This window comes from Sciurus vulgaris (genome assembly GCF_902686455.1).
Source record: "Sciurus vulgaris genome assembly, chromosome: 6".
In the NCBI taxonomy this organism is placed as follows: domain Eukaryota; kingdom Metazoa; phylum Chordata; class Mammalia; order Rodentia; family Sciuridae; genus Sciurus; species Sciurus vulgaris.
In genome coordinates, this window is record NC_136466.1 from 103,705,120 (window position 1) to 103,732,925 (window position 27,806).

At 36.4% G+C, this 27,806-nt stretch overlaps 1 protein-coding gene across 2 annotated transcripts in view; it reads right to left on the bottom strand.

Moving 5' to 3' along the window:
- Positions 1–14,058: 14,058 nt before the first annotated feature.
- ATG10 (autophagy related 10) overlaps positions 14,059–27,806 on the bottom strand; it is a 291,694-nt gene continuing 277,946 nt past the window's right edge. For both annotated transcript variants that reach the window (XM_079145561.1, XM_079145562.1), the window contains 3 exons: positions 15,371–15,468; positions 14,599–14,713; positions 14,059–14,251 (listed from right to left, as the gene is read on the bottom strand). In XM_079145561.1, the coding sequence (XP_079001687.1) occupies positions 14,614–14,713; positions 15,371–15,468 (198 nt within the window). In that variant the 3' untranslated portion in view covers positions 14,059–14,251; positions 14,599–14,613. The remainder of the gene's footprint in view (positions 14,252–14,598; positions 14,714–15,370; positions 15,469–27,806) is intronic.

Consider the following 27,806-nt stretch of genomic DNA (forward strand, 5'->3'; position numbering starts at 1 on the left):
AGATCAGATCAATGAAAGGATAGAAAATCCAAAATAATACACAAAAGTATGCTCCACTGATTTTTAAACAAAAATAACCAATGGAGGAAGGACAGTCTTTTCAGTAAATAATGTGAATTTTTCTTGCAAACAAAAAGAATCTTCGACTTAAACTTCACACATCATAGAAAAATTAACTCAATGAATAATATATCTGAATGTAAATCATAAAGCTATGAAACTTGGAATCAGAACCTCGACAACTTAGGTAGTATTCTTGGACATTACACTAAAAGCACCATCAAAAAAAAATACATGTGTTGAACTTAGTCAAAATTAAAAATTTTCACTAAAGATCCTGTTAAGAGACCCCAAACTGGTTTCTTTTTAAAAGTATTTTAAAGGACTCGTATCCAAAATATAAGAACTTTGTCAATTCAAAAGTAATGAAACAATTCCATTACAAAAGGAAGAAATAAACATCTCTTCACCAAAGATAAACACAGGGAAAGAAAGTTAATCTAGAAAATGCAAATTAAAACCCCAATGAAATATCACTGTACACCTATCAAAAGGGCTAAAATTAAAAATACAGAACCAAGTAGTAGAATGTGGAGCAACTGGATCTCATATTTTTGATGGAAATATAAAATAGTACAGTCACATTGGATAAAATTGGGCAGTTTCACATGAAGTTAAACATATTCTCCATGACCCAGTCTTTGGCCATTGTACTCCTGGTTAGTTATAACACGCAAGTTAAAACGTATGCACATATGGTGACCTATGCACAAATGTTTGTGGCAGCTTTATTTGTGATAGCCAAGAATTGGGAACAACTTAAACATCCATTAGTGGTACATCCATAAGTGAAATACTATTTAGTATTAGAAACAAACTTGTTACATGTAACAACTATGAATCTGAAGAGTATTCATAGAAGACCAATTTCAAAATAATTGTGTATGATTTTATTTATATAATACCCTTGAACTGACAATTGCAAAGAGATCCGTGGTCAACAGGGATTAAGAGATAGGAGCAGTGGCATGTGTCTGTAATCCCAGCAGTTTGGGAGGCTGTGACAAGAGGATTGCAAGATGAAAGCAAGCCAGCCTCAGTAATTGAGCAAGACTGTCTCAAAACAAAAAAAGGGTGGGGGATGTTGCTCAGTGATTGAACACCCCTGGGTTCAATCCCTGGTACCCAAGGGGAGAAACAAAAGGTTCACACAAGGGAATTTCTTTGGGGTTTACAGAAATTAATACTTGTGATAGAATTTCATAGTACTACTCATCAAAATAAAAGTATATTTAAAAATTGATGAACTGCAAGTAAAGTCTGTAGTTCACAGTGTTGTACTGCTGTTACTTTTCTGATTGTGAAATATTCTCTGGTTCTGAAAGATGTTATTTGGGAAAGGTGAGTGGACATAATTTCTTCAACTTCTAGTGTATCCTCTGTGGGTGTGTGTGTATCAGAATTTCCTAAGCCACTTGTTAGATTTCATTTATCAATCTTATGGGGAAACTAGGGAGAATCTGTCTTCCTGATAAACTCTCAGGTATCTCTAAGATAGCAACCCCCTGGTTTTCCCCACTTATAGGAATCATTGATCTTATCCAGCCACCTCATCCTACAAATTAGAAGCCCAAAAAAGGTAGCTCTTAAGATTTTAAAATTAATTTGCCCAAGTACTCAGGATAGTTGAGATCAGAACACTAGTTTGTCCTCTTAACTGAAATTGTTTCAGTTAGAATGTTATCCATTGCAAAACAATAAACACTGTCTTAACAGTAGCTACTTAATCAGTTCAGGCATAAATCTAAGTTTCGGTTTTGTGTCTTGTGAAGGGAAGAAGGGTGGTATAATGTGATTAGTAAAATTTTTTTGTGTGTGTTTAGTAATATTCTGGAAAAATATTGATACACCATTAACAGTGTTTCCGACATGCAACTTACTTTCTTTTTTGATAAAGCTGAGAGACACATTTCTAATTTGACATACAAATATGAATGTGTATCTTTGTGTATATTAAATTCTTGTATTTCATTCTAGGAAAATGTCTAGGATTTTGTCACACTGGTATAATATTCCTGGATTCTGTTTGAAGTTGTCAAAGTAGGTAACATTTCTTTATTGGCTTTGTACAAAGTCAAGAAAAGAAACCACGGTCATAAATTCCCATATTACCCATATATAACATATAATATAATAATATAACATATTAACAACTACATATATAATCTATTTTGACTCATAAAATTTGTTTAAATAGACCCGTCAAGTATTAATTTGCATAATTCTGAAATAATAGTTGGGAGGATTGTCTTCCAGGTTGTTACTGAACATTTCTGGTTTCTAGCACAATCTGTGTCCTTATTTGGTGAAGTGATGCTTTGTGAGTTTAGCAAGAAAAATGGATTTTTAAGCTCATTAATTTCCATGGTAATGTCACCATAGGAACTCTAGAACAAAGTGTGAAAACATTTGACAGTTAAATGTTTGTAATCATAAATAGGTTGTCTGATAGGAGAAAATCATTTTCTAGAGTGGATACATTTGAAGGAAACAACAGATAACCAAAATTTCCAAACCTGCACACCATTATCACCTCATTCAGAAAGTCACTATAGCCTTTAATATGTGATATGTATTTTTAGAAACAAGGGGGCCCTTAATATGTAATTGAATTTGTATCTTAAAAACCCACAGCCCTCATTCAGCCAGGCATAAACACTATCTCAAATCCTCAGTGCATTCTGCCTCCCAGACAAGGTGATGCCAACGAGAACCACACCCTTGGAATCATCTAGTCAGGAAGTACCAGCTCCATCTGCAGGTCCTTTGCCAGTGATCTCCTTAATCATTTGTGGCAATAAGATAAGGACAGACATGATTCTGTTTTCTAATCTACTCACAGTAAAGGAGGCTTTGCCATTGTTGCTTAAATCTACCTTTCCAAAACTCACTGTGGTTAATCAGAAACATTAAGGGGAGAGGGGAATATGTGATATTTGGCTGAGTTAAAAGTGTAGGACAGATAAAGTATGCCCAAATTTTCAAAATTCATATGCTAATAGTGCGTCCTTACCTCTTTTAGCAACCAGCTAATGTTTTAAGTCTGTTCAGTAGTGAGCTGAGCAAGCCATGTTTTAAATGCTTCATTTCGGTCACAATTGAGGATAGTTACAACTGTCACTTGTTGAAATATGTTTTGTCCATTAACGCTTGGTTTGGAAACAGACATGAAGCAGACTGTTGTATCATCTTTTTTCTCCAACAGTTTTATGAATTAATTTATAATAAAGATTTTTTCCTATATAGTTTGACAACTTTGGGTTGTTTGTTCTGTGTGTGTGTGTGTGTGTGTGTGTGTGCGCGCGCACGCGCGCGCGCATGTGCACACCCGTGATACACACACTTTCTCTCTCCTCAGGTTCCTAGCAGGTTATAAATATCTTTACGCTCTTATATCCAGTACCTAATAGTTGATTTTGTTCATTCTGCATTTTACACATTGTCTTATGTTTATAATTAGGTACATTTTCCCCTGTCACTAAACCCTCTTCCTCTTGCCCATGTTGTTTGTGTCTATGTAAGTTAAATACTGAAAGAAAGCTACTGTGAACTAGAATTCATTTGCCAGTATTCTTGATCTATGTTTTGTTCCATAGATGGATTTTAAAGGGTCTAGGAACCTCCTGAAACTGTATGCAGAATTTTTTTGATTACTTGGGTGTTGTAATTTTTTTATAACCTATTTTTTTTCCTTTGAAAATGGGTTCTATTCATTTTCCAGATTTTTCACCAGAGGGGATCCTACCCAAGAAACCAGTATTGTTTTAAATCTGTACAAGAGTGAGCAGATTTATAATGTTCCATTTTAATTACAGCTGAGAACAATCAAGAGAAGTTATCTATGGTTTGACATTGTTTATGCAATGTCCCCAATATGGTGAGGGTCTGGATTGTATTAGTCTTGATTGCACTGCTATGACAAAATACCTGAGGTTGGGTAATTTACAAAGAAAAGTGATTTATTTAGCACACAGTTTTGGAGGTTCAAGAACATGACACTGGTATCTGCTGAGCTCTAGTGATGGCCTCATAGTGGATAGGAGTGGATGCAGGAGACAGATTCAGGGAGGTGCAAGGCTCACTTATAGCAACACATTCTGCAGGGAACTAATGTAATCTCAAGTCCTGAACCGCTCTATGAGATGGCATTAATCCATTCATGAGGGCGGAAACCCCATAAGTAACAGGTGAGCAGTGGGAACACGAGGTTAAGGGGCTAGGACTGGACCTAGTTACTGACCCCCACAGGCTTTCTTTTAAAAAACAGTTTACATGGGGCCCTGTCCTGACCTAGGTCAATAGGATGTGCCACGTTTTCAGCAAACATGTTATGTACAGGAGAAATGAAGGCCCAAAGATTCCTCCCTGCTAATAAGAACACAAGTTGCTCCGAAGTGGGGTACTTTTATGACTTATACTGATCAAAGATTCCAGGACTCAGCGAAAGGATTTCACAGGGTTTGGCTCCCTAGTGGATAGAGCCTTCCTTACTATACTAAAAGGGAATGAGACTTTGAAGTTTTCCCCCATTTCAGAGGAGATTGGACTTCTAAATTCAGCTAGTTTCAAAACCCTTAAGCAACCCTCCTGCCCCACCTCTAGCCCCACCTGCAACCCTACCCTCATGGAAAATATACTGTTCCTTATGGAGACCGTCTGGGCCACTCTGGCCTGTACTGTATACTTTTTTCTCTTTTATTTCATTTTCCCAGATATACTTATGTGTGGCATGCTTGAAATCCTGCGAGTTTGTAAAGAATCCGCAGACTTTAGAATTCCACACTTGCCTTGAGGCCTTGGAGCTGCTTTTGGAACTGCAGTTCTGGTGGTGGTTGGGTCTTTTGACATAATCACTTTCCACTAGATCTCATGGCTTAAAGCTTCCACCACCTCATTACTGCTACAATGGGAACCAACTATCCAGCATGTGAACCTTTGGGGGACAAACCATATCCAAACCATAGCAATGATAACAGTCTACAGAGTCTGCAAAATGCATATTTCCATTCTACTTTGATTGTACTAGCTGACCTAATTATGGTTACCTTAAGGTTCCCCAAAGACACTGGTAAATGTAACATAAGAAAGGGTATAAAGCTCACCCTCAGGAATAAAAGTAGAGGACAAAAACCCAAAGTTGCTTTCAACATCTAAAAATGGAGTAAAAATTGATGAATAGAGCAAATAAAAATGTTCAGTCTGCATCTATGAAAGTAAATGACATAATGCCTGCAGAGACCTGCACAGCAACAGCACAAGATCTTGAGAAGCAATGGGAGATTAAGAAAAACAGCGACATTTTTAAGTGAAGCTGGGGCCAGGTGTAACACTGTCCTCTGATGGAGGAACGTGTACCCAGAACTAACTCCACACATTTATTATATAGAATCTCATGATCAGGAAGTTTACAGAAGTTCTGCAAATTGCCCAAGGCCTGGGAGTTAATCAAGAGGCTTCTTTGTGCACTAGAAAGTTACAGTGTTAGGAACATCCTGTGGCTATCCTGCTGTACCCAGAAAACCCATTGTACTGGAATGACTGAAAACTTGGCATCAGAGCCAAGTGTCAAAGCTGTCCTCGCGTTTGCAAGGAATGTTTACTAGGCTTGGCTTTTGCTGACACCGCAAGATCAGTGGATAACCATGGCTCCTTCACTCCCCACAGATGCCTGTGATTTGCTTTAAAGTATTTGAGCAAATAAAGCAAAAAGAAAAATATTAAATGAAACAAATGAGGTAAAATCTTGCCATTGACTCCAATTTATAGGTATGTAAGGGTTCACTATACTATTTTTCCTATTTTTATGAGTGAAATATTCATAATAATATTGAAAAATTACACATTCTAATTAAGTGCCACAACTCTGGTTGTACTGGAACCAGTGACATGAACCATTAGATCTGATAGGAGTAAAATGGAGATGTGGGGACATTCAAGTGATAACAAAGAAACAGAGAACTGAACCTAGCACACTGAGAAATACAAGGTGTTGAGAAGGAACAGTCAAGAATTCATGCAAATTTCAGCAAGATGAGAAAAATGTTCAATTCAGTAATAAAAGCAAAGCAAAATCAATTTTTCCACTATTTAAGGATATGGTAAAAGACTGCTGTTGGGAAAGTAAATTGAATAGCCTTACTGGTGAACAATATAGCAACATGATTCCATATCCTTTGCCATTAATTCCCTTAATCGTGTAACTTAAACAAAAATGTGAGTACTTGATTCTGCACACATTTTTCAGTGAGTTACATTCTCACATCTCTGGGGAAAGGGGTTCTGTGTGTCCCAGTGACCACCATATCCCTAGAATGCCTTCTGACCATGCAGAAAGTGCTGAATGAATGTTAAGTGAACAGTGAGAATTAAGAACAAACAAAGGTCAAATAGGAGAGTATTTTGTACTTTCTAATATAGAAGGAATATTTATCATTTTAAATTAGATTTTCAAACAACATCGAATGACATCAGAAATGTTCCAGACATTATGTTAAATGGAAAAAATCAGGATATAAAACCATATATAGAATGATCCTAATTTAATAGTGCAAAGAAATACATTAAAATTTTAACTGCAGTTATCTCTAGATAATAATATATAAATAAGCACAGTATTACAAAGAGAGCCAAAGTTGTCTCTCTTTTTTTTTTTTTTTTTTTGGAACTGGGGAATGAACCCAGGGGTACTTTGTCACTGGGCTATATCTCCAGTCCTTTTTGGGTCTTGCCAAATTGCTTAGGGCCTCACTAAGTGGCTGAGGTTGGCCTAGAACTGCAATACTCCTGTCTGACTCCTGAGTTGCTGGGATTACAGGCTTGTACCATGACATCCAACCCAAAGTTGTCTTTGATCACTTCCAATCCAAATTCCCTCTCCAGAGGTAATCACTCTTACAAGTGTGGAGTGCTTTCTTCTAGACACTTTTTATATTTTTCACACAACTAAGGTGTGTGTACCTATAAAAAACATGCAGTATTAATACATTTTTTATATAACTAAAGTTGCACACATAGTGTATTAATGGGTTTGTGCTGCTATAACAGAATATCACACACTGGGTAATTCATAATGAATAGAAATTTAGAGGTTTATTGTCTGGAAGCTGGGAAGTTCAATGTCAAGAGATAATCATATGGTGATGGCCTTCTTGCTGCATCAAAACAGAATGGCGCAAGGGAGCAAAAACAGTGTTTTTATAAGAAACCCCCTCTCCCAAAATGACAGCACTGACCCATGAATGAGGACAGAGCTCTCAAGGTCTCACCTCTTAAAGGTCTTACTTCTTAAGACTGGAGATTAAGCTTCCAATGTATATATTTTTGTGGGGAGACACATTCAAAACATAGCATGTAGCTGGCATCTAATTTTTATTTTTTGTTTCAATTTATCTGCCCATTTTGATACATGGAAATTGGAATTCCTTCCCCCTTAATTGCTATGAAGTACATTTCCTTTAGCCATCTTCCCCATGGGTACTTAAGTAGGAAAGCCTAGTTATTCTTTATCTGAACCTATTGGAGGAGGAGACTGAGGAGACTACATCTCACTCTGCTTCTGGTGTTGGAAGAAAGAAATCATCTCAGAGGATAGGGCAGATGGCACTTCCCAAAAGAAGAAAGCCAGTTCAGTCCCTGGTATCTGCAGTATGGGGACTGTGAAGCCAGTCTAAGCCTGAGCAGGTACTACCAGTTTAGATTCTAAGAAATAAAAAGGGTCTTTCCATTCTCTCCACATTTGAGGGCCAGAACTTGGTCCTCCACACCTTTGAGTGTCAAGTTCTGTCTTCAAAATGTCTCTTATATTTGTTTCTTTCCTCTGTCACCATTCTACGATAGGAACTAACCACCTTGCCATGACATGAGCTTCCTGACCTTTATCCAGTTTCTCTTTCTTCTAATCTATCTAGTATTCCAGTTCCAAGTTAGTTCTCTAAAAACAGTTCCATCTAGTTGCCTTTATAGGTTAAAATACTTCAAGAGTGTCCTATTTTGATCCTACTCATAATTCCCTTCTCAGTGTGCCATGACCCCCAACTTAAATATTCCTGGCCTTCTAGTCTCTTACCAAATTCCTCTCATTCCTTTAAGTCCAACATCCCTGGAATTCTTCCCCTGGGCTCAGTGGTCATCTACATATTCAAACATTCAACAAAGATTTATTGAGCGCTATTAAGTACCAGGCACCATGAAAATGCCTGTACACCCTTAAAAACTTACACACCAAAAACTGTAGATGTACTGAACTAGGATCTCCTGTTAACTTATCTGCCTCATAAAATAATATTGAGTTCCAGGTATTTGAAATGTTTCTGAGGAATCCAAGAAAGAACCACAAAGATGTAGGTTTTGTTTATCATTATGTATAACTAATTTTAATGGAGGAATATATGTGAGTTATTTGTTCATTTTTAATAATTTAGAAAATGGAACTTAGTGATCTCTAAAATCCCTTTCAGCAATAAAGGTCTGGAACACAATATACTTGCAACAAGGCCACTAGATGTCGCCACGGACAACACAAATGTTAAAGCGAAGGCTTTCCATCATGGTTGCTTTTGGCAGCTTTAAAGAACACGACCAAAGGTAAAAATAAAAATGTAAAAACACTTTTATAGATAATCTATACAGAAGCACAGAGTACCTCAGATACCTCTATGACCGTGAAAGTAGCCCAGTGCCATGAGCACAAAGGTAGTTAAGCACTTCCTATAATCTTCTAGAAAAGCCTTAGTAACTTGCTGGTGAGCAGCTTTAAGAGGGAATCATAGAACATTTGAATTGGAAGGGAGCTTATTTATCCATTAGTTTTTAGATCTTTTTTACTTGGAGCTAGAAATCCAGTCTATATCACAACTTAGCACCCCTCCACCACACACACACTCACATGAAAGCACACCCACAGAGATGCAGACGATTTCACGTATATATGTGTATGTACATATATATGGATATAGATATATATTATATAGTCTGTTACTAGACATACACACACATATAAGCACACACGCATATACAATTAAGCTTCATAATGACATTTTCATCTACAATAGATGAATATATGACAGTAGTACCATAATGTACCATACAGCCTAGAGGTATAGTGGGCTACACTATCTAGGTTTGTGTTTCTCAGAACACATTCCCATTGAGCTATGAATGACTGGTTGAAATCAAGTTTCAAAAAAAAAACTTTATTTTGTGCAATAAATTTTGATATTTTCTTTTTTATGTGTTCTTCATTAAAAAGTACTAGTCATAAACTAACAAATTGAGTTTCCTTGATCTAATACACCTCCTTACATTTAACACATAAGAAGACTCAGAGAGGCTTAGAAAGGTGAAGTGACTTCAGGTAACAAAGGGAGCCAGGACTCAAGGCTTTCAGGGCACCCACTGGTTTTCTTTTGGAAGGAACTGGATAAAAACTGAAAAGTGTCCTTGACACGCACCCAACCCCTTCTGCACTTCTTTGTCTTCTAAATCATGTGGCCAGTATAGTGTTGCAAAAAACACTGATAAATCTATGTGTGCTTAGTTAGTTACATGCAGCAGTATTTTTAAAATACAGGTTTTTCTAAAATACAAATGTGATAACTTTAACTTGTCTGTTCAAACTCCCTAAATGGCTCTTTGTGGCCTTCAGACCACGTATAAATTCTCAGAGTGGCATGAAGGCCCTTCCAGAGCTGACCCCGGTCCTGCCAGCCAGCCTCATTCTTCACTCCCCATATTCACCTTTGAGGTTTTGCCTCTAGTCTCAACCTGGCTACTTCCTAAGTGTTTCCAGAGCCCACTCCTTTTTCTGCAAAACTTTTCTTGGCACAGTTTCCCACACCTTGGTCAAAGCAGGAATCCTGTCCCTGAATCTCTTTCTTGTCATCTTCCCCACTGGGCAGGGCACTCTTTATTTATTTATTTATTTTTTAATGTATCTATTTTTATGTGGTGCTGAAGATGGAACCTAGTGCCTCACACTTGCTGGGCAAGTGCTCTACCACTGAGCCACAGAGCAGGCCTTAGACTGCGCAGGCTTATGAGCCAGCGTTATGTACCTCATCTGTTGTCCCTGGCACCCAGCTTAAGACTCAGGACATAACAGGAGCTTGATAAATATCCCTAAGAGATTCCATGTGATATAGGTGCAAAACATATCTATAAGAATATTTTCATATTCTTACTGTCAAACTTTATTGCTAAATTTAAAATTTCATAGGGATCAGCTCTGTGATTAACACGAGGAATGGTTTTGACAATGCAGAGCTCCATTTCCAGGAATATGACTAAAAACAAACCTATCAGGAGAGGAATGTATGAAAAACACAGATTTGTTCTTTTTTCTCTTGATTTTAGTCACTTTTTTATTGGGAGGAGGAGGTAATTTTGCTTTGTAACCACCTAGTACTCGCTGGTCAATGAAGCCTGTGTGCTCCTTCCACTGGTCAAAGTGCTCTCCCTCTCCTTCCCAGGACCTAGACTTTCCGAATTCACTCAGAAGGCAAGGAGCAACTCTTTTGCACATGCACAGAGCATACCAAACAGTGGTCATCTTAAATTGCTTACTATCCACCACAAGCCAGGGGAGAAATCAGAAAGGAGGAGAAACAATTAACAGCTCATAATGACTAAGCGCAGTGAGCAATGAAGGGAGCAATCAGTGGAGGCTGCTGGGTGGAAAAGGGGACAGCTTTGTGGAAAAAGGGATCACATCAACCAGGCTGGGAACTGAGGGGAGAGGTGTGGAGAAGGAAGCATTTCCAGTCAGGAACCAAGATGAGCAAGGCTGTTATCCATTATCAACCCTTATTCCCTGCAGCATTGTGTTGGGTGTGAAACACATTCAGATTTATGTATTATTTTGATTTTCTCTATGCCCTTGTCAGGTAAGCATGATAGATATTGTGGTCTTTATTTTAGAGAAATAGTAAACAATAACAACAAAGGAGATGAAGAAAACTGGATCAAGTCACACAGCTAGCAGCTAATGAGACTCGGTCTAGTCCTCAGAACTTCTATTTCACAGACCCAACAGTTCAAGTAGGCCACGGAGGACAGAGGAAACTGAGGACTCGAGAGGTAAAGCAAATTTTCTGATGTTACACAAAAGCAGCCTTATTTTCCACTGAAGGTGCTTTACATTATATTAGCTAGAGAGGAAATGGAGGAGAAAAATTCTTTTATCACAGGGAAAGAATTGTCTCTTTGAGGAAACAAAAGATTTTATAAAGTTTAATTATTATTGGGGTAACAGTAGATTAGTAAAACTGCATTTTTAAAAATGGAAGTTTTTATCAACCAAGAACTTTTTAAAAATAATTTCTGAAAATGCAGTTGCCTAAGGATCTATTTGGGGAAGGAGGTCTCCAAAATCTACATGCACTTGTCAGAACTTTTCATGCCCCTGATGAAGTTTGAGGTCTTCATCAATCAAAAAATTAATTTTTTTTTAATTAAAGAAAAACCACATTGACCCCAAACTGACAGACTATCAACTCAGAATCTGTTAGCAAGGGATAACTAGTATTTCCAGACAAGTACATCATCTGGCTGGCATGTTATTATATATGTATTTTACACCAGAAATGACATGGCTTGGGAAATGACTGCTGAGAAATCTGTGTTTACATTAGGGAGAGTGAGGGAAAAAATCCCTTGCAGAAGTTGAAAAGATGTTAAATGGTAAATACTAAAATGCCCAGCAAGCATATAAACAGGCTCCTATCCTAGCACGAATATGTGCAGCTCAGCATTTTAAAATTTACTTTTAGCTTTTCTAGCAGTTTGAATTAACCCTTTCTCTCCTCTGCTCTCTTTCTGAAAGTTCAGCCCTTAACCTGCAGATGGGGACTGGGGATTCTGTCATGGTCTTCCATGATTCACCAGCAGATGATCCCTTCACACTAATAGTTATTCCCTAGTTCACAAAGCCCCATCTCTGACCCCTACAAGTGGGCTACTATCTTAGTCCATTTTATGTTGCTATAACAAAACACTTGAGACTGGGTAATTTATAAGGAAAGAAATTCACTTGACTCATGGTTCTGGAGGCTGGGAAGTCTAAGGTCAGGCTGTTGCATCTGGAAAGACTGTGCTGCCTCAACTCATGGCAGTAAGTGGAAGGTAAGTGGGCATGAGGAGAAGAGCAAAGGGGACAAAGGTGGCTGACCTGTTTATAGCAACCTGCTCCTATGAGAATGAATCCAGTTCTGCAAAAAAATGCATCAGACCTTCTTGATAACCTAGTCACTACTTAAAGGTCTCACCATTTCTCAATACCACTATATTGAGAGTCAAATTTCAACATGAGTTTTAGAGGGGACAGACTATGTTTAAACTATTGCAGTTACCTAGTGAATAAATGTCCCCTGAATTTTCTTACTATTCATGTAAGACAGCCCCCTGATTTATAGGTTTTTTTTTTTTTTAACTTTAGATAGTGTGAAAGGGATACACATTTAGTAAACCATAATTTAAATTTTGAATCAATATTTTTCTGGGCTAGTGATATGCATTCCAATACTCTCTCATGATGCTCACCAGCAGCAGTGAGCTGTATTTTCCAGTCAACCTTGAGATCATGAGGCTAAACAACCAAAATTCTACAGTATACTGTGTTGCCAGGGTTGTGTGTTTGTGAGATATTCAACACTTTTTTATACAACAGACTTTGTGTTAAATCTTTCATATTCAGTAGGTTAGGTGTATTAAATGCATTGCAGACTTATGGTATTTTCAACTGAAGATGAGTTTATCTTCAGTTACCTGTATGGTAAGTTGAGGAGCATCTGTGATGCCCAGATGAACCTTTGGAAGCAAGTTCACCTTGCATAAAATCAGAAAGGGCTTACGGGTAAAGCAAAACAATACAAATCAATGCCACAATAAAAAAAAAAAAATAGTACCAGGGGTTCTCCAGGTTTGCATCAGAATCACCCACACAGACTGTTTCAGAAGGTGGTCCTAGCATTTGCAGCTGTAAAACATCCTCAGGTGATTCTTAAGTACATCCTATGTTGGAAAGAAACTAGATTATCTGAGGGCTGGCTACATTTTTCTCCTAATTTCAGTGCATAAAAAGTTAAAATGGAAAACAAAACAAGCAACCAAAACAGACAATGATGTGGTACCTTTGTGTTTGTGTGTGTGTGTGTGTGTGTGTGTGTGTGTGTGTGTGTGTTGCTGGGGATGCAACCCAGGGCCTCATTCATGCATGCTAGGTAAGCACTTTACCACTGAGACCCATCCCCAACCCCGAAGTTTATCTTAATATCTTACTGGTTGTTAAACTTATTTATAGACTGAGTGAATAACAATCAATTATAAGAAAGGTGAACACTCAATGAATACTTGTACCATACTTTCCAGTGTTTTCTCATGCATTAATGATCTTGCATGGTTCACACAGCAACCTTCCAGGTAGCTTATTCTTATTAAAGATGAAGAAAGTAAGTCTTACAGATAGGAAGACTTGCACAAAATCCCCCGACTGCAGTAGAGCATTTATGGGTTTGAGAATTTGAGGGACAAAATTATCATTGTTTATTACCATATGTAAAAAAAATTAATGTTTAAATATTTCCTATAGCCTTTAAAAAACTTCTAATCTGTGCCATACTTTGCTTGTAAAAACACATTAATTCACTTATAATAAAATATTGTACTTTTTCTTTAATCTGTACTCTTTCTATCTGTACACACATGCACTCTCTTTTTCTCTCTCAGAGTAAAACAGAAATAATCGATTTTTCCTGAATTTATTATGGGAGAATAATTTAAGAAACATTATGTTTATAACATTAGTTTTCAGGAACATGTATGTTCTATACTTTAATTTTCATACATATTATATTAAAATGAATGCATAGATACATTTCTCCATCAATCTCCATATCAGAAAAAGGATATGAAGTGCTTAGCCCAGAAAAGAATGATCTGTAAGTGCCCCAAAGATGTCAGTATTTATAGTATTACTGAACTAGATTCATTTTTTTTATAGATTCACTATTTATAGTGATTTATATCTTTAACATGTTTCTTCTAAACATTCAGTTTCTGATTCAAATATCAGTTACCACAGACATTTTTTTCCTAGGGAAAATCCATGTCAGATCTTGGCAAAGTGGAATATTGCACAGTATTGGTCTCTTTAAAACCAGGACTGGTCAGGCACTCTTGATGCTCTTCATGCCACAATCTATAAAATCAATAGAAGAATTTGAAAATAAGAACAAAACAAAAACCAAGAGAATAAAAACAATAAAAAAAAACATTGTGTTAACTGAGCAGTAAATAATTATTTCAAGAATATCAGTGCTATTATAAAATCGTGTATACCTGTAGCTTGGTGAGTGCTACTTACAAGAAAATAAAATGCTTCCTAAACAACTGGGTAGGGCACTTTGGAAAACTAAAGAACAAACCAGTGTTCACCATAGTAAAGATGAAAACAAACTTTCCAGATATCAGGGATATATCTAAGTGCAAGAGAGGCACCAGAATCTTCCTAACAGCAAAACATGAAATCTAGGCTTGTCTTTTTACCTTGACAATGGACTTTCACTCATCTTGAGAGGTTGCTTTGCCATAACTGAGAGGAAGATTCAGTCCAACTACCGGCCCTACAATGCTCAGCCATGATGTAATATAGTTGATGTTCCTAGGAAACAAGTGAAATATGGAAAATATTAATGTTTTCACTGTAGTTTTTGGATGAAGGGTGGAAAAGCAGTTAGTTACTGTCAAGAACAAAAATAGGGCTCTCTTCAAGGAGGTGTGCCTACCTGGAATTCCAGCATTTCTGAATGCCAGCCCCATTACCTGACAAGAATTAGAAGTTCATAGAGGATGTTTGTTAGAATCTCTCACTAAGGTAGTGGAAAGACAAGGTAATCAATGGGGTTCCTGGCTCCCCTTGATGACTCAAAGTTTACACTTGAAATTCACAGCATTTATTAGGGGAACAGACTTCAGTGGTTAGGAGCATGGTTCTGAAGCAAAAATGTTTGGATTCAAATTCCAGTTCCACTACTTAACTAACTTGTGACCTTGGCAGAGTCCCTAAACTCCTGTATGCTTTAGCTTCTTTCTTTGTAAACTGAGTAAAATAATGGTACTTAGTTCATAGGGATGTTATAAAAGTCCAATGTGTTAATATATTTAAAGCTCTTAGAACAGCACCTAGCACATAGTAAAAATCAATGTTTTAGTCATTATTACCATATTTCTTTCTTAGCTTAGCTTTTAGAGTTACATTAAAAGATTTACACTTTTAAAATCAGGGTAGAGGCCAATGTATCTTAAAGGTATTTCTTACCTATTGATTTTCTGAGCATTCTTTAATATGGGAGTCATGAATTCATTAGTCTTGCAGGGATGAAGTACAAAAAAGGGTTGCCCAAGTATTGGATGTTCCTGTAAGAATCAGAGTTGGTCCAGGATTGTCAGTGAGGGTTACTTTGAAAAAGTTCCAATAGATAATCTGGTTTACTCCTTTAAAAATGAAGGTTTGTCTTAAATTTCAAGTTCCCAAATTAGCATACAGGTTGATTTCCTATTTTGAAATATAACTTATAATACAAATATGACAAGAGGTGTGAGAAGGAGAATTCATTGATAAAACAGTATTGTCAAGAACAGTGAGATACATGGATTTACAAAATACAGATAAATTCTATCAGTTTGCTCTGTTGGCTAATGCATCTCTTTGGACTACAAACCCAGTAACTTGACCATTCATTTCATTCATTTCTGTCAATAGTAAAGGAATCAAAATAATCTCCTACTCTCAGTTTCTCTTTTCTGCTTGTTTCCTTGGTCTTTCCCAAGCTTATAGGGCTGTTTCTATAAGCTAAAATTTCATGGTATAACTCTGCTTCCTTTATAAAAGAATAATTGGATATAAGATATAGGTCAGACTGCTACTGGTTTTGAGATGGCCATCATTTAAATAAGCAATTGGGTTCCCTAGAAGGCTTCTACGTGGTAAGTAAACTTATACACAGATTATCACCAAAAAACAATTATCGATGATAAAATTTATCAGTTGTTTACATTGTGGATTAAATAGTGTGACACACACCACAAATTCAAATAGCTATGATGTCTAGCCGAATGACCTAAAGGGGGAATGCCAGTTGAATATGTCAATAGCAATGAGGACTACTACCAACAATCTGGACCAACTGGAGAGGGCTGCCCTCTAAGGTCATGCTTGCTACTCTGTTCCAGTCGACAGTGCCATGTGGGAAATTGGGCCCGCATTCCAGACCTCATTTGTCAAAATATGCTAGAAGGCCAAAAGTTCATGTAAAACCTCATAAATTTAAATATTCATACTTTTTTTAAAACATAGGTGGGACTGTTTGTCAGGAACAGTTCTGGATATAGTTATAGAGATCACTGTATCTCTAAGATAAGCAAAGTCTCCGGTCTCATGGAACTGATTCCAGTGTAGGAGACAGCCAACAAACACAGATAAATACACAAGATAATCCAGATAATAGTAAGTGTATGAAGGAACCTAAGAGGGTAATGCAATTCTGGAGGGATCAGGTGATGTTAGATTTGGAGAAAAGGAAGAACTTACTGAAGAGATGTGCAATGGTCTGAACATTTATAATATTAAAACAAAAATCAGAATGACAAGAAAAAGCAATCACGCAGAGGTCTGGGGACACAGTGTTGAGACCAGAAGAACCTAAAGGAAAGTGAGTGTAATAAATGTGCAAAGGAAAGACAAAAGAACTTCAGAATTATTATGAACTAAAATAAATACTGTTTAGAGTGTTGAGATTTAAAAAATTAAATGTAGTCTAAATTCATTTTGAATGACTTACACAGTTTTCAGTGGAAGGATTAATGACCCATAACCTAATTGTATTGATGTGAAGATATATTGCCGTTTTGAATAAAGTAAAACCTAGATCTCCATGGTTGCCTTGGATGGGAGCACTTCTAATGGGGAGAGCCGACTTAGTCACACAGCCTCTACTCTCTCCACTTTCTCTCACTTCCCTTGAAGATTAGCAAAGGCCACTATTACACTGATCTCATGGGGAAACTCTTCCAGCTTTGAATATTCTTATCTGGCTTCCCACAGCTGAGGCACAATGGACTGTTCAAACAAGATTCTACTAAAAATTTGGGAATGGGTAATAAAAACAAAAAGAGGTAATAAAAACAATAAGTGACAGTGTTTTAAAGATCCCAGACGGGGGCTCTCAGGCCCATTTGAGTCATGTGGAACATTGGCTGGACCTTCCCTTCCTGGCATATATATGATGGAAGCACTCACAACTCCCACCTAAGAGGGTCTTCAAGAATCTTCACCCCTCACAATTGAGTTTCCTTGAGGACTTGGTGACTCTCAAAGGAATGGCTGCATGTATAGTTAAGACCTCACTTGCCTCTTGTTTACAGGTGTAGGACCCACCTTTTATAAGACCTCAAAAGAATAACACACACCCAAGAAACACAGACATTTACAGTTCAGAAGACCATTTTCTCAGAACAGACTTAGGATCAGGTAACACTAGCCGTGCTCTCTTAATGCTGCTTAGTGAAGACCTGAACTTTACTTCTATAACTTACCATTTGCTCATTCCATATAACAAGTAGATAACTGTATGCATGAGTTCTGTAAGTTTAGACTCTTTGGGGTCAAGTCCTGTTCCACCACATAGTAGCTGTGAGTCTGTGGGAAAATTTGTTAAGTATTTTATGTCTCTATTTCCTCATCTGATAAATAATGCTAATGACAACATCTGCCTCACAGATTGATTGTGACTCTTCAATGAGATAATACCAGAAAGTACATTGAATAGTGTCTGACACAGAGCAAAAACTTAACTATTATTATCCAACCCATTCATGTCCAAACAGATGAAGATGAAAGTGATTCAGAAGATGGCCTATGGTAAAATCAGCCCTAAAAACCTTACAGTAGATCTATCCTTTACTTCATTGAAATGATGTCTATGTAATTAAATAGACTATATTAAAATAACTGCCTTTAAATATTGAAAGTTTAAACTTCAGTTGGACTTTAAAAATATAAAAATATATCATTTTGGCAAAATGCTTTTGGTTAAACAAGATCAAGCTATAAAATGTTGATCAGTTTAAAATAGGAATTGTATTAAGATATATATATATATATATATATGTACATATATACACACATACACACACATAGTCTTTTAAGAAAAATTCATAAAGAAATAAATAATAACAGGAGAGAACTACCCACTGGGGCAGAAGAAAGAATTTAGCACATGCTCTCTGACCAAAATAAAGAGAAAACTGAAGGAAATTGTCAAAAACAAACCATTTCCAGACTTTGGAAATCAACCAGGGGCACATAAAAATTTTGAAAAGTGTTTGCAGAACTTCAAGTTAGAATTAGAGGGAATCTTCAGCTTTCTTAGCTAGAAATACTATTTTCATATCCTCCCACACTGCACCCCACACTGGTTCCATTGACAGGGAAGTTTGGCCAGAGCAGGGCTGGCCCTAAGTACTAGTAGCTGTGCTGCCTTGACCTCTAACAGACAGTGAAAACTGCTTGTCAGCAATATCATCAATAAAAATCACAAAGTAGGTGCTACATGAAAAGTAGATACCACAGCTCTACTGACCAGTGGTTGCAGTCCCAGTAGGGGTAGGCAATAGACAAGCCAGATATTTAATGGAAAGATCCTGGAATTGAGACAGTTGCAAAAGGGCAAGAGAGATTCTCTAGGCATCACTGGCTGATGAGAACTATACACATGTGCAAGGAAGACACAGATCTGATGGGAAGCAAAAGCCAAGGTCAATTTGAATGTTTCCTGAATTTGGAATGTACTCCTAACCCATACACATATCCATCAGCTAAAGAGGGAGGCCTTATGGACTTGAAGTATTTGAGGACAATCTTTCTCCAATCATTGGCTAACCAGCAAGCTATATAGATATTACTGGGTGAGACAGAGGAAGGAAGGCTAAAAATCTAAAAATTTAGCAGAGACATCAGTAGCCATACTTACAGGGGAGACAAATTCTGCAGATAAAACCTAGGAAAGTTACTAAAACAAACAAAACAACGATTAAAGAATTAAAGACAATGTTTGGTGGAAACTATTAGAACCCAGAATTGCTGGAATATATTATCTAAAATGTCTAGTTTTCAAAGAAATTTTTGAAACCAACTGTAATGCATTCTAGGGGAAAAGGAAGTCATTAAAAAAAAAAAAAAACTGACTCTGAGCTGGGTTCAGTGGTGCATGACTATAATCTTAGCACTTTGGAAGACTGAGGCAGGAGGATTGTAAGGTCAAGGCCAGCCTCAGAAACTTAGGGAGACTCTGTCTCAAAATATAAAGTGTTGGGGAGATAGCTCCATGATGAAATACTCCTGAGTTCAATCTCCAGCACCAAAACAAAATGAAACAAACAAACAATAAAAACCAAAAAAAACCTGACTCTGAGTGGGTCCAGATGTTAGATTTACAAAGAATCCAAAGCAGCTATTACAAATATGTTTAATGTATTAAAACTATGCTTATAGAATTAAAAGAGGAAAGTTATGACAATGACTCTTCAAATAGATTAATCTTAATAAAAATATACCAACTACAGAAAGAACCAAATGGCAAGTTTGCAATTGAAAACTACAGTACCAGAAATTTTTAAAAATTCACTAGGCCAGGTACAGGGGCACACACATGCAATCCCAGAGGCTCTGAAGTGTTAGGCAGGAGGATTGCAGGTTCGAAGCCAGCCTCAGCAACTTAGCAAGACCCTGTTTCAAAATTAAAAATAAAAGGGAGGGGCTGGGGATATAGCTCAGTTGGTAGAGTGCTTGCCTTGAAAACACAAGGCCCTGGGTTCAATACCCAGCACTGCCAAAAAAAAAAAAAAAAGGAAAAGGGGATGTGCTGGGGTGTGACTCAGTGGTTAAGTGCCCCTGGATTCAATCCCTGGTTCAAAAATAAAATCACTAGGTAGGATCAACAGTAGATATAAGAGAGCAGGATAAAGGAGAGTGACATTAAGTTTTATTAATAGAATGTATTCAATCTGAAGAATAAAGGAGAAAAAAGTGCAGAAAAATATGCCTCAGAGATCTGTAGAACAACACTGATCCTATTAGCATACATGTAATAGGAATCTGAGAAGAAAAAGAGAAATGGGCTGGTAAAATATTCAAAGAAACACTGGTTGAAAACTTCCAAACTTTGATAAAAACATTAATCTGTAGATCCAAAAAGCTCAATATACTCTAAGTAGAAACAGAGATCCACACCCAGGCTCAGCATATTCAAATGACTGATGGCCAAAGACAAAGTCTTAAAAGAATCATAAGACAAAGCACTCCTCACATGAAAAGGAATAACAACACAACAGTGGCTGACTTCACCTCAGTCCAGAAGGCAGCAGAGCAACACATTTGAGGTGCTGGAATAAAACTTTAAACGATCAACTGAGAATTCTATATCTAACAAAATTACCCTTCAAAAATGAAGCTAATATGAATATATTCCCAGGGAAATAGACTTACTTGCTGGTGGATCTGCCTTACAAAATTTACTAAAGGAAGTCCTTTAGTAAATATCAGAAGATAACTAAAATCCACATTAAAAAAAAAAAAGAAAGCCTTATGAATGGTGGATAAGAATTGTTTTCTTCCCTTAGTTTCTTTTAAAGAGACACAATTATACAAGTAAAAATTATAACTCTGTAGTGCTGTATTTATAATGTATATGGATATAATATACACAACAGTACAAAGGAATGAGGAAGAAAAGAAAGAGTACTGAGCAAAGCTGCCATACATGTTAGTTGTGCTTTCATTGCTAGAATACTTGATTAAAAAAAAAAAAAAAAACACCAGCAATCAATCAAGAGTGTTGATTTTGAGAATCCAAAAACTTCTGCTTGTTGTGAAATAAAACCTTTAAGTATGCTGTTAATCATGACCACTATTCTAGCAATGTGTCAAAAGCATCAATAATTAATTACATGCTTAAATGGTACATGGTTCAATACCCAATGCTTCTAAAATGCATTTGTTTCTCTTAGTTGTCACAATTAACCAAATCATTGATTAATTTTCAAACACAAGACAGAGAATTAAAATTATTTTTAAGATGGAGTTTCACTATGTTGCCCAGGCTGCTCTAGAATTTCTGGGCTCAAGTGATCCTCTAATCACAGCCTCCTGGATAGCAGGGACTACAGGCATGTGCCACCACACTCAGTTCAAGAATTAATTTTTTCAAATACTCAAATCCTTGTCTCTATATACAGGTATATCCTTTATTCAAAATGCTCGAGACCAGAAGTCTTTCAGATTTTGGAGTTCCGGGATTTGACAGTATTTTCATAGACTTTATCAGCTGAACATCCCTTATTCGAAAATTCTAACTCCAAAATGCTCCAAAATCCAGAACTTTTGTTGGTGTTCAAAACGTTTTGAATTTTGGAGCATTCTCAATTCCATATTTTTGGATTAGGGATTCTCAACCTGTATACAGGATTCTGAATATAAGTCTTGTGTTATGAAGAATGTTATATAATAATGCCCATCTCATATAGAAAAACATCAAGTTTCCTTTATGTTATTAGAATTCATATATTCTCTATTCACTCATTTAGCAAACATTGAATCTTCTTGCCTGATAATTTTATATTGACTTAAGCCCAACTCAAGGCAATGCTGCAGAAGTCACAGAATTCACAGTAAGCGTTATGACCTGAGCCAATACTTAATTTTCAGTCCCATTCATTCAACTGATCTTGAAAGCTCAGCAATTTGTATTCAGATCAACTGGGGTAGAGAATCTGCAAATAATTTGAGGAATTTGATCAAGTGTAGATAATCAATCTGGATAATATTCTCCCAAAGCCATTTTTCTGCAATGGAGGTTATTTTAAACGTTTACGCTATCAGAAAAAATGATTCGTATTTTGTTTTTCCTTCAGCCAGAATCAGAGATGAAAGTAGTCTTTACTTCGTTTAGAAATTATGTGGTGGAGTTAAAGAAAAATCTAAACTTTCACACCTGATTTAACATACCTTTTTTAGAAATGGAAGAACATCAAAACTGTCAGGATCTTTTTAGTGACATTTCTTAGATCAATTCAGGAGGTAAATTCATGTGAAAGTGCTACCATCTGCTGTCAGTACTAATGAACTGAGCAAATCTGCACTGAAAAAAGTTGTCTGTGTGGAAATACACACAGCCAATGAACTGTGTTAGGCTTACAACTCAATAAACACTTCCAGTGGAACAAAGTTCTGCTAAATGGTTTTCCATGAAAACAGAAATGACGGGTCAGATTTCCATCTCTGTAACTTCAGAGGAGTTAAATAGGCACATTCCTTTATGAAATTTAATTTAGCAATGGTTAAATGTCTCATAAAATAAGTCTGACATGAATACTGTGAATTGGTTTTAGAACTATTAGATGTGACTATCACAAGGAAATGATAATACTGCATCTTCATCTTACATGTAATAAATATGATGAGTTACTTGGTTCATTTCTTAATTTTCTTGGTTCTCTAGGAGGACACAAATATAATTTCACATACTAAGTTTATACCCAGTTTCATGTTCTAGTCTGATTAAATTTGGCTTCTACTCTGGGCACATTCCTTAGAAATGGAGAGACATGTGTCCTTCATGCTGCCCCCCTTGAAATGGGGAAGGAAAATGACAGAGCATCTTACAGGATCAGGTAAGGTCCTAAGTGCTTTATATGGGTGCCTACCAAAGCAAATCTTTGAGGAACACCTTGTCATCACCACCATGGAGATTATGCTTGAGATCATGCACGTAGTGAGAGGCAAATCCCCACCACCCCTCCCGGGTCTGCATATTATTACACTGTACTCCTCCCATCTCTGACTGGAGTTGGTGTCTCGAATAGTCCCTGGGTCCCATCCTCTCTAGGAGGATAGAAAAAATCCTGCCTATCTATCTTAAAATAATATGCTTTCATAAAATTCTAAGAGCAATACATATAGAGAGTTCAGAAAATACAGAGAACAAAGAATAAAAGCAGGATAATCCAAAACTGCCCCACTCAGATTTAATCATTGTTTTGTGAATTTTCTTTCAAATTTCAAATAGTTTCTGTTGTTTCTTATTCACTGAATAGGTATTTATTAAGTGCCTACTAGGTGCCAGTCCTTGCTTTAGGTGTATTTTGTTTATTCTCTTTAGGTATCTTTGTTTTCTATTTTGCTGATTTCTACATTTTATTATTTGCCTCCAAATATTTTGTTTGGATCTTGTTCCTCATTTTTAATGTTCCATGGGTGCATAAAAGAATGTGCATAAATAATATGTAATTTTCAGTTGGCTACAGTGTTCTACATGCTTCAGTACATCGAGACCGTTATTTGTGCTGTTTACATCTATATCCTTGTCTACTTGATCTATCAATTTCTAAGAAAAGTTTAAATCTCTCCTATGAGAGTTGATTTGTCCATTTCTACTTGTAGTTTGTCACTTTTTGCTTTATGTATACTGAAGCTGTGTTACTTAAGTGTATAGAAGTATGCCTTCCTAGAGGACGAAAGTTTTAATATGAAGTGATCATCTTTAGCTCTCATCCTTTCTGCAGAAAAAAAGGATTTTAAACTGATATTAAAATAGCCATACCAGCTTTCTATTTGTATTATACATAAAATGATCTGACTTTCAATCTTTCTGTATCTTTATGTTTAATGTAAAAAGAACATATATGGATTTTTTTAAATCTACATCACAATGTCTCTTAAATGGAGGTTTATTCACTTACGGGCTTTGTGATTACTAATATAATTTGATTTTTTCTGTTTTCTTGTGAACTTTTTATTCATTCTATTTTATGTTTCTCCTTTTGCTTATTTTTTCCTCCTTAATTGCTTTTTATTTGGAACTACTTTAAAAGTAAACTTTTTTTCTCATTGCTTTTTCTCAGTTTGAAAATCGCATTTATTTCTAAACATCTATTAATTATCCCCAAATTTTTAATTAACTAATTTACTTAATAAAATCTACAATTATTCAATATCTTTACCTTTTCTCAAACAATTCAAGTATCTTAGGATGATTAATTCCAATTATTCCCTTCTTGATTTATATACTATTGCTTTCCAGTATTTTAGTTTTATCTTTTTTGGTGGTGGTAGTTGAGTTTGAACATAGGGCCTTGCACATACTAGGCAAGTGCTCTACCACTGAGCTACATCCCCAGTCCTTTTTATTTTATTCTGAGACAAGGCCTCATTAAGTTGCCAAGGCTGGCCTCAAATTTGTGATCCTCCAGCCTCAGTCTCCAGAGTAATTGGGATTACTGATATACTTTACCACACCCAGTTTACCTTTTGTTTTAAAGTCCCTTATTATTATAACTCAATGTTTGCTAAAATTTACTCACATTTTTACTATTCTTTTTGCTTATTATTTTCCCTGTATCTTTGTATTCATTCGGGGATCATTTTCTTTATTGTCAAAATATGTCCTTCAGAATACTACTAGTGAATATCTGTAGCTAATTAATAGTTCCATCCTATGAATGCTTTATCTTGTACTCATTTATGAAAAGTAGATTTCTGTAGGTTTAAAAAAAATCTAGTTTACAAATATATTCTTTTAGCACCTGTATTATATCATTCCATTTTCTTCTAGCTTCCATTAGAAGTAAATTATCCACGTAATTGTCATTTATTTTATGATCTTTTTCTGATGTTTCACGATACTCTGTCTGGATGTGGATTTCTTTTCATTTATCCTTATTTATTTATTCATTTTTTATGGAACTGGATATTGAACCTAGTGTTACTCGACCACTGAATGACATCCCAGTCCTTAATATTTTTGGAGACGGTGTCTTGATAAGCTGCCAAGGCTGCCTCTGACTTGAGATCCTCATGCCTCAGCCTACTGAGTCACTGAGATTTGAGCTTCCTGAATATAAGTATCAGTATCCTCTCAACGATTCTGGGAAATTCTGTTAGAGCTCTTTGTACATTGCCTCTTCTGCTTTCTCTCTAGTGTCTCCTTCTGAAACTCCTATTAGATATGTCAATCTTCCTCTGTCCTTTATATCTCTTAACCTGTTAGCATATTTACCCTTTCTTCCTTTATTTACTGCCTTTTCCTTTTTCTACAATATGGGCAGTTCTTCAAATTCGTCTTCTGTTATATTAATGCCCCTTTATATTCATCAACTTTTTAACCTAGGATTCCTATTTACTTTCATTTACTAATCTAATGTTCTATTTGATTAATTCTTAAATTTGTCCATTTTTATATCACATTTCTTTCAACTTGTAAAGAAAGAGTTGAAACAGCATTCCATTATGTCAGCTTCTGGGATTTTACAGGCCAGTTGCAACCCCAGTACTAAAAGTCCTGGATTGCACCTATAGAGGAAAGAGCGCTAAAGTGAAATAAGTTTGTTATTACTCACTCTCCCTTCCTCCTTTAGGATTTCTAAAGGGAACAGAAAAGCACATCCCATGAAGAATAGCAATTTCATCTGGTTTGATATGGGGACAGAGTAACATGACTTCTGACCAGGAACAAGAAAAGCTGGTAAGAAAGAGGCCTTTTGTGGGAGGGATTTTTCCCCCCATCAGTTGGAGGGAAGGCATAGAAATGATTTATGCTTCCAGAGATGACTGCATAGGAATCACAGTGGTGTTAGCAAAGAAAGATTCTTCCCACTGTGAGATGAAAGGTATCTGGAGGAAAGCCTGAGATGCCGGGTGGACAATAACCTAAAGGAGATGCAAATGGCTCAGGCCTGAGGCCCTGTGGATGGAAAGACCCCTGCCTTGTTCCCTGGAATGATGAGTACCATGGTGAGATCCTACAAACCAGGAACTACTATTTTTACACTGCAGATCTAAGGCTGGTTGTGTGGTTTCAATTGCGTGGTTTCTGTAATGCTGTTTGAGTGCTCTACAGTTGGAAACATCAGACTATACACAGGGTGTATATTTTCAGAAGCGGAGAGGGAACTTAAGTGAAATGAAATAGGATACCTCCTCTCTTCTCCCCATGCTTCACTAGAGCATCTACAATTTAAGGATTACAGAAGTCACATAATACACAACAGATTATGATCCTGGACACTCAAAAGGTACATATTCAGGGGAATGAGAGTTCAAAGAAAGGAGTGTTTACATCTGACTAAGGGCAGAGGAGGCAACGAAGCATCCCTGAAGATTTGGCATTTAACCTGATCTAGGCCTTAAAGGACAGACAGGATTTGACAGAAGACTGTGGTAGAAGAATTTGAGCCAAAATGAGTCTACTTCAAGTTTAATGGGAAAGGAGTTAAGTGAGAAGCATACTGACTGTTATCTTTCACATAAGATTGAGAAACTCGGTAAATTTGGAAAAGAAAAAAAAAAAAAAACTATCTACTTTTATTTGTTTTGTTTCACTGATGATACTATTAAATGATTGAGGTAATCCCTGATCCAAGAATTCCTTGGAGGTAACTACCACCTACATATGCAGCATTCCTATTTTTATAGTTTCAGGGGGTAAAAAAGGAAAGAAGAAATACCTCAGGCTAGATTTATACCCCTTAAAATTGAACGAGGATACTGACAGAAAGACAGACTATTTAAGAAAAAGAAAAAAAGTGAGATAGAAATTAGTCTTGCCAAGTATCTAGAAAGGTCAGCAGGGTTCTCCTCATTTCTGGGATGGGGAGAGGGAGCCAAGTGACCCGTGATTTGCTCCAGCTCCAGCTGTAGACATTTTGTGACCAGAAAAAGTCTAACAGTGTTTGGGAAGATGGTTCCACAAAAACACCATAAAACAGTTTTTCAAATTCATGTGCTACACGGAAACCACCAGGCTTCCTGACATTTTTTACTTAAAATTACAGCCATCACAGCAATAATTCTCAGACACTACCTCCTCTACTAATATAGATCCTCAAAGAGTCCAGAAAATAATTCTTCAACTCCTACATAAATCTACAAAGAGTTCCCTCATTGGGTTTCTGACAGTCCCAACTCCAACTCCTGGGTTATAGAACAGAGTCTGAATATATTTACAGAGTCTATATGGGTTGTTGCTTTAAGCAACCTGATTAATATGCCAGAACTCTGAGTTCCCAAACGTATTCAGTTATCAATTTGTTGTATATAATTTAATCTCTCTGTATTTTGATATGCAAAATGGAAATAGCACAGCTGATACTTCACAGGGTGAAAAAGAGATAACCACCAAGACCATTATAAAGCTTGCTGGGGGAAAAAGGAGCTTATGTAAATGTCTATTAATTAAAGAGTCACGGCTGCACAACTGGGTCAGGCATGATGATAAGACTGAACCACCACCCCAGCCATCAGCATCAAGAAGAAGAAATGAACATTTAATCCTAATAGCACTTGTTGAATTTTATAAAGATTATTAAATTGTAATATTCCATAACATAATACTGAGGAGCATTTTTCAGATCATCTTCAAAGAATTCTTTGATAGAACATACTTATTAGAGACAACAGCTAAAGACAAAAACAAAAAAGCAAGCCTATTACTAATGAAGAACTTGTAAAAAGCTAATCAAAGCTCTCATCCAGAGAAAATGAGAAAATCCAAGCTCAGAATGATTTTGTATATTGATGAGATTTTTATATAGTATCACAGAAAGAAAAATAAAACAGATTTAAATTAAGAAAAAAAGAACTCTAAGTCTCTGTTTAAAAGACTTGTTATGTTCCATATCAATGTTTTTACTAAAATGTTCTG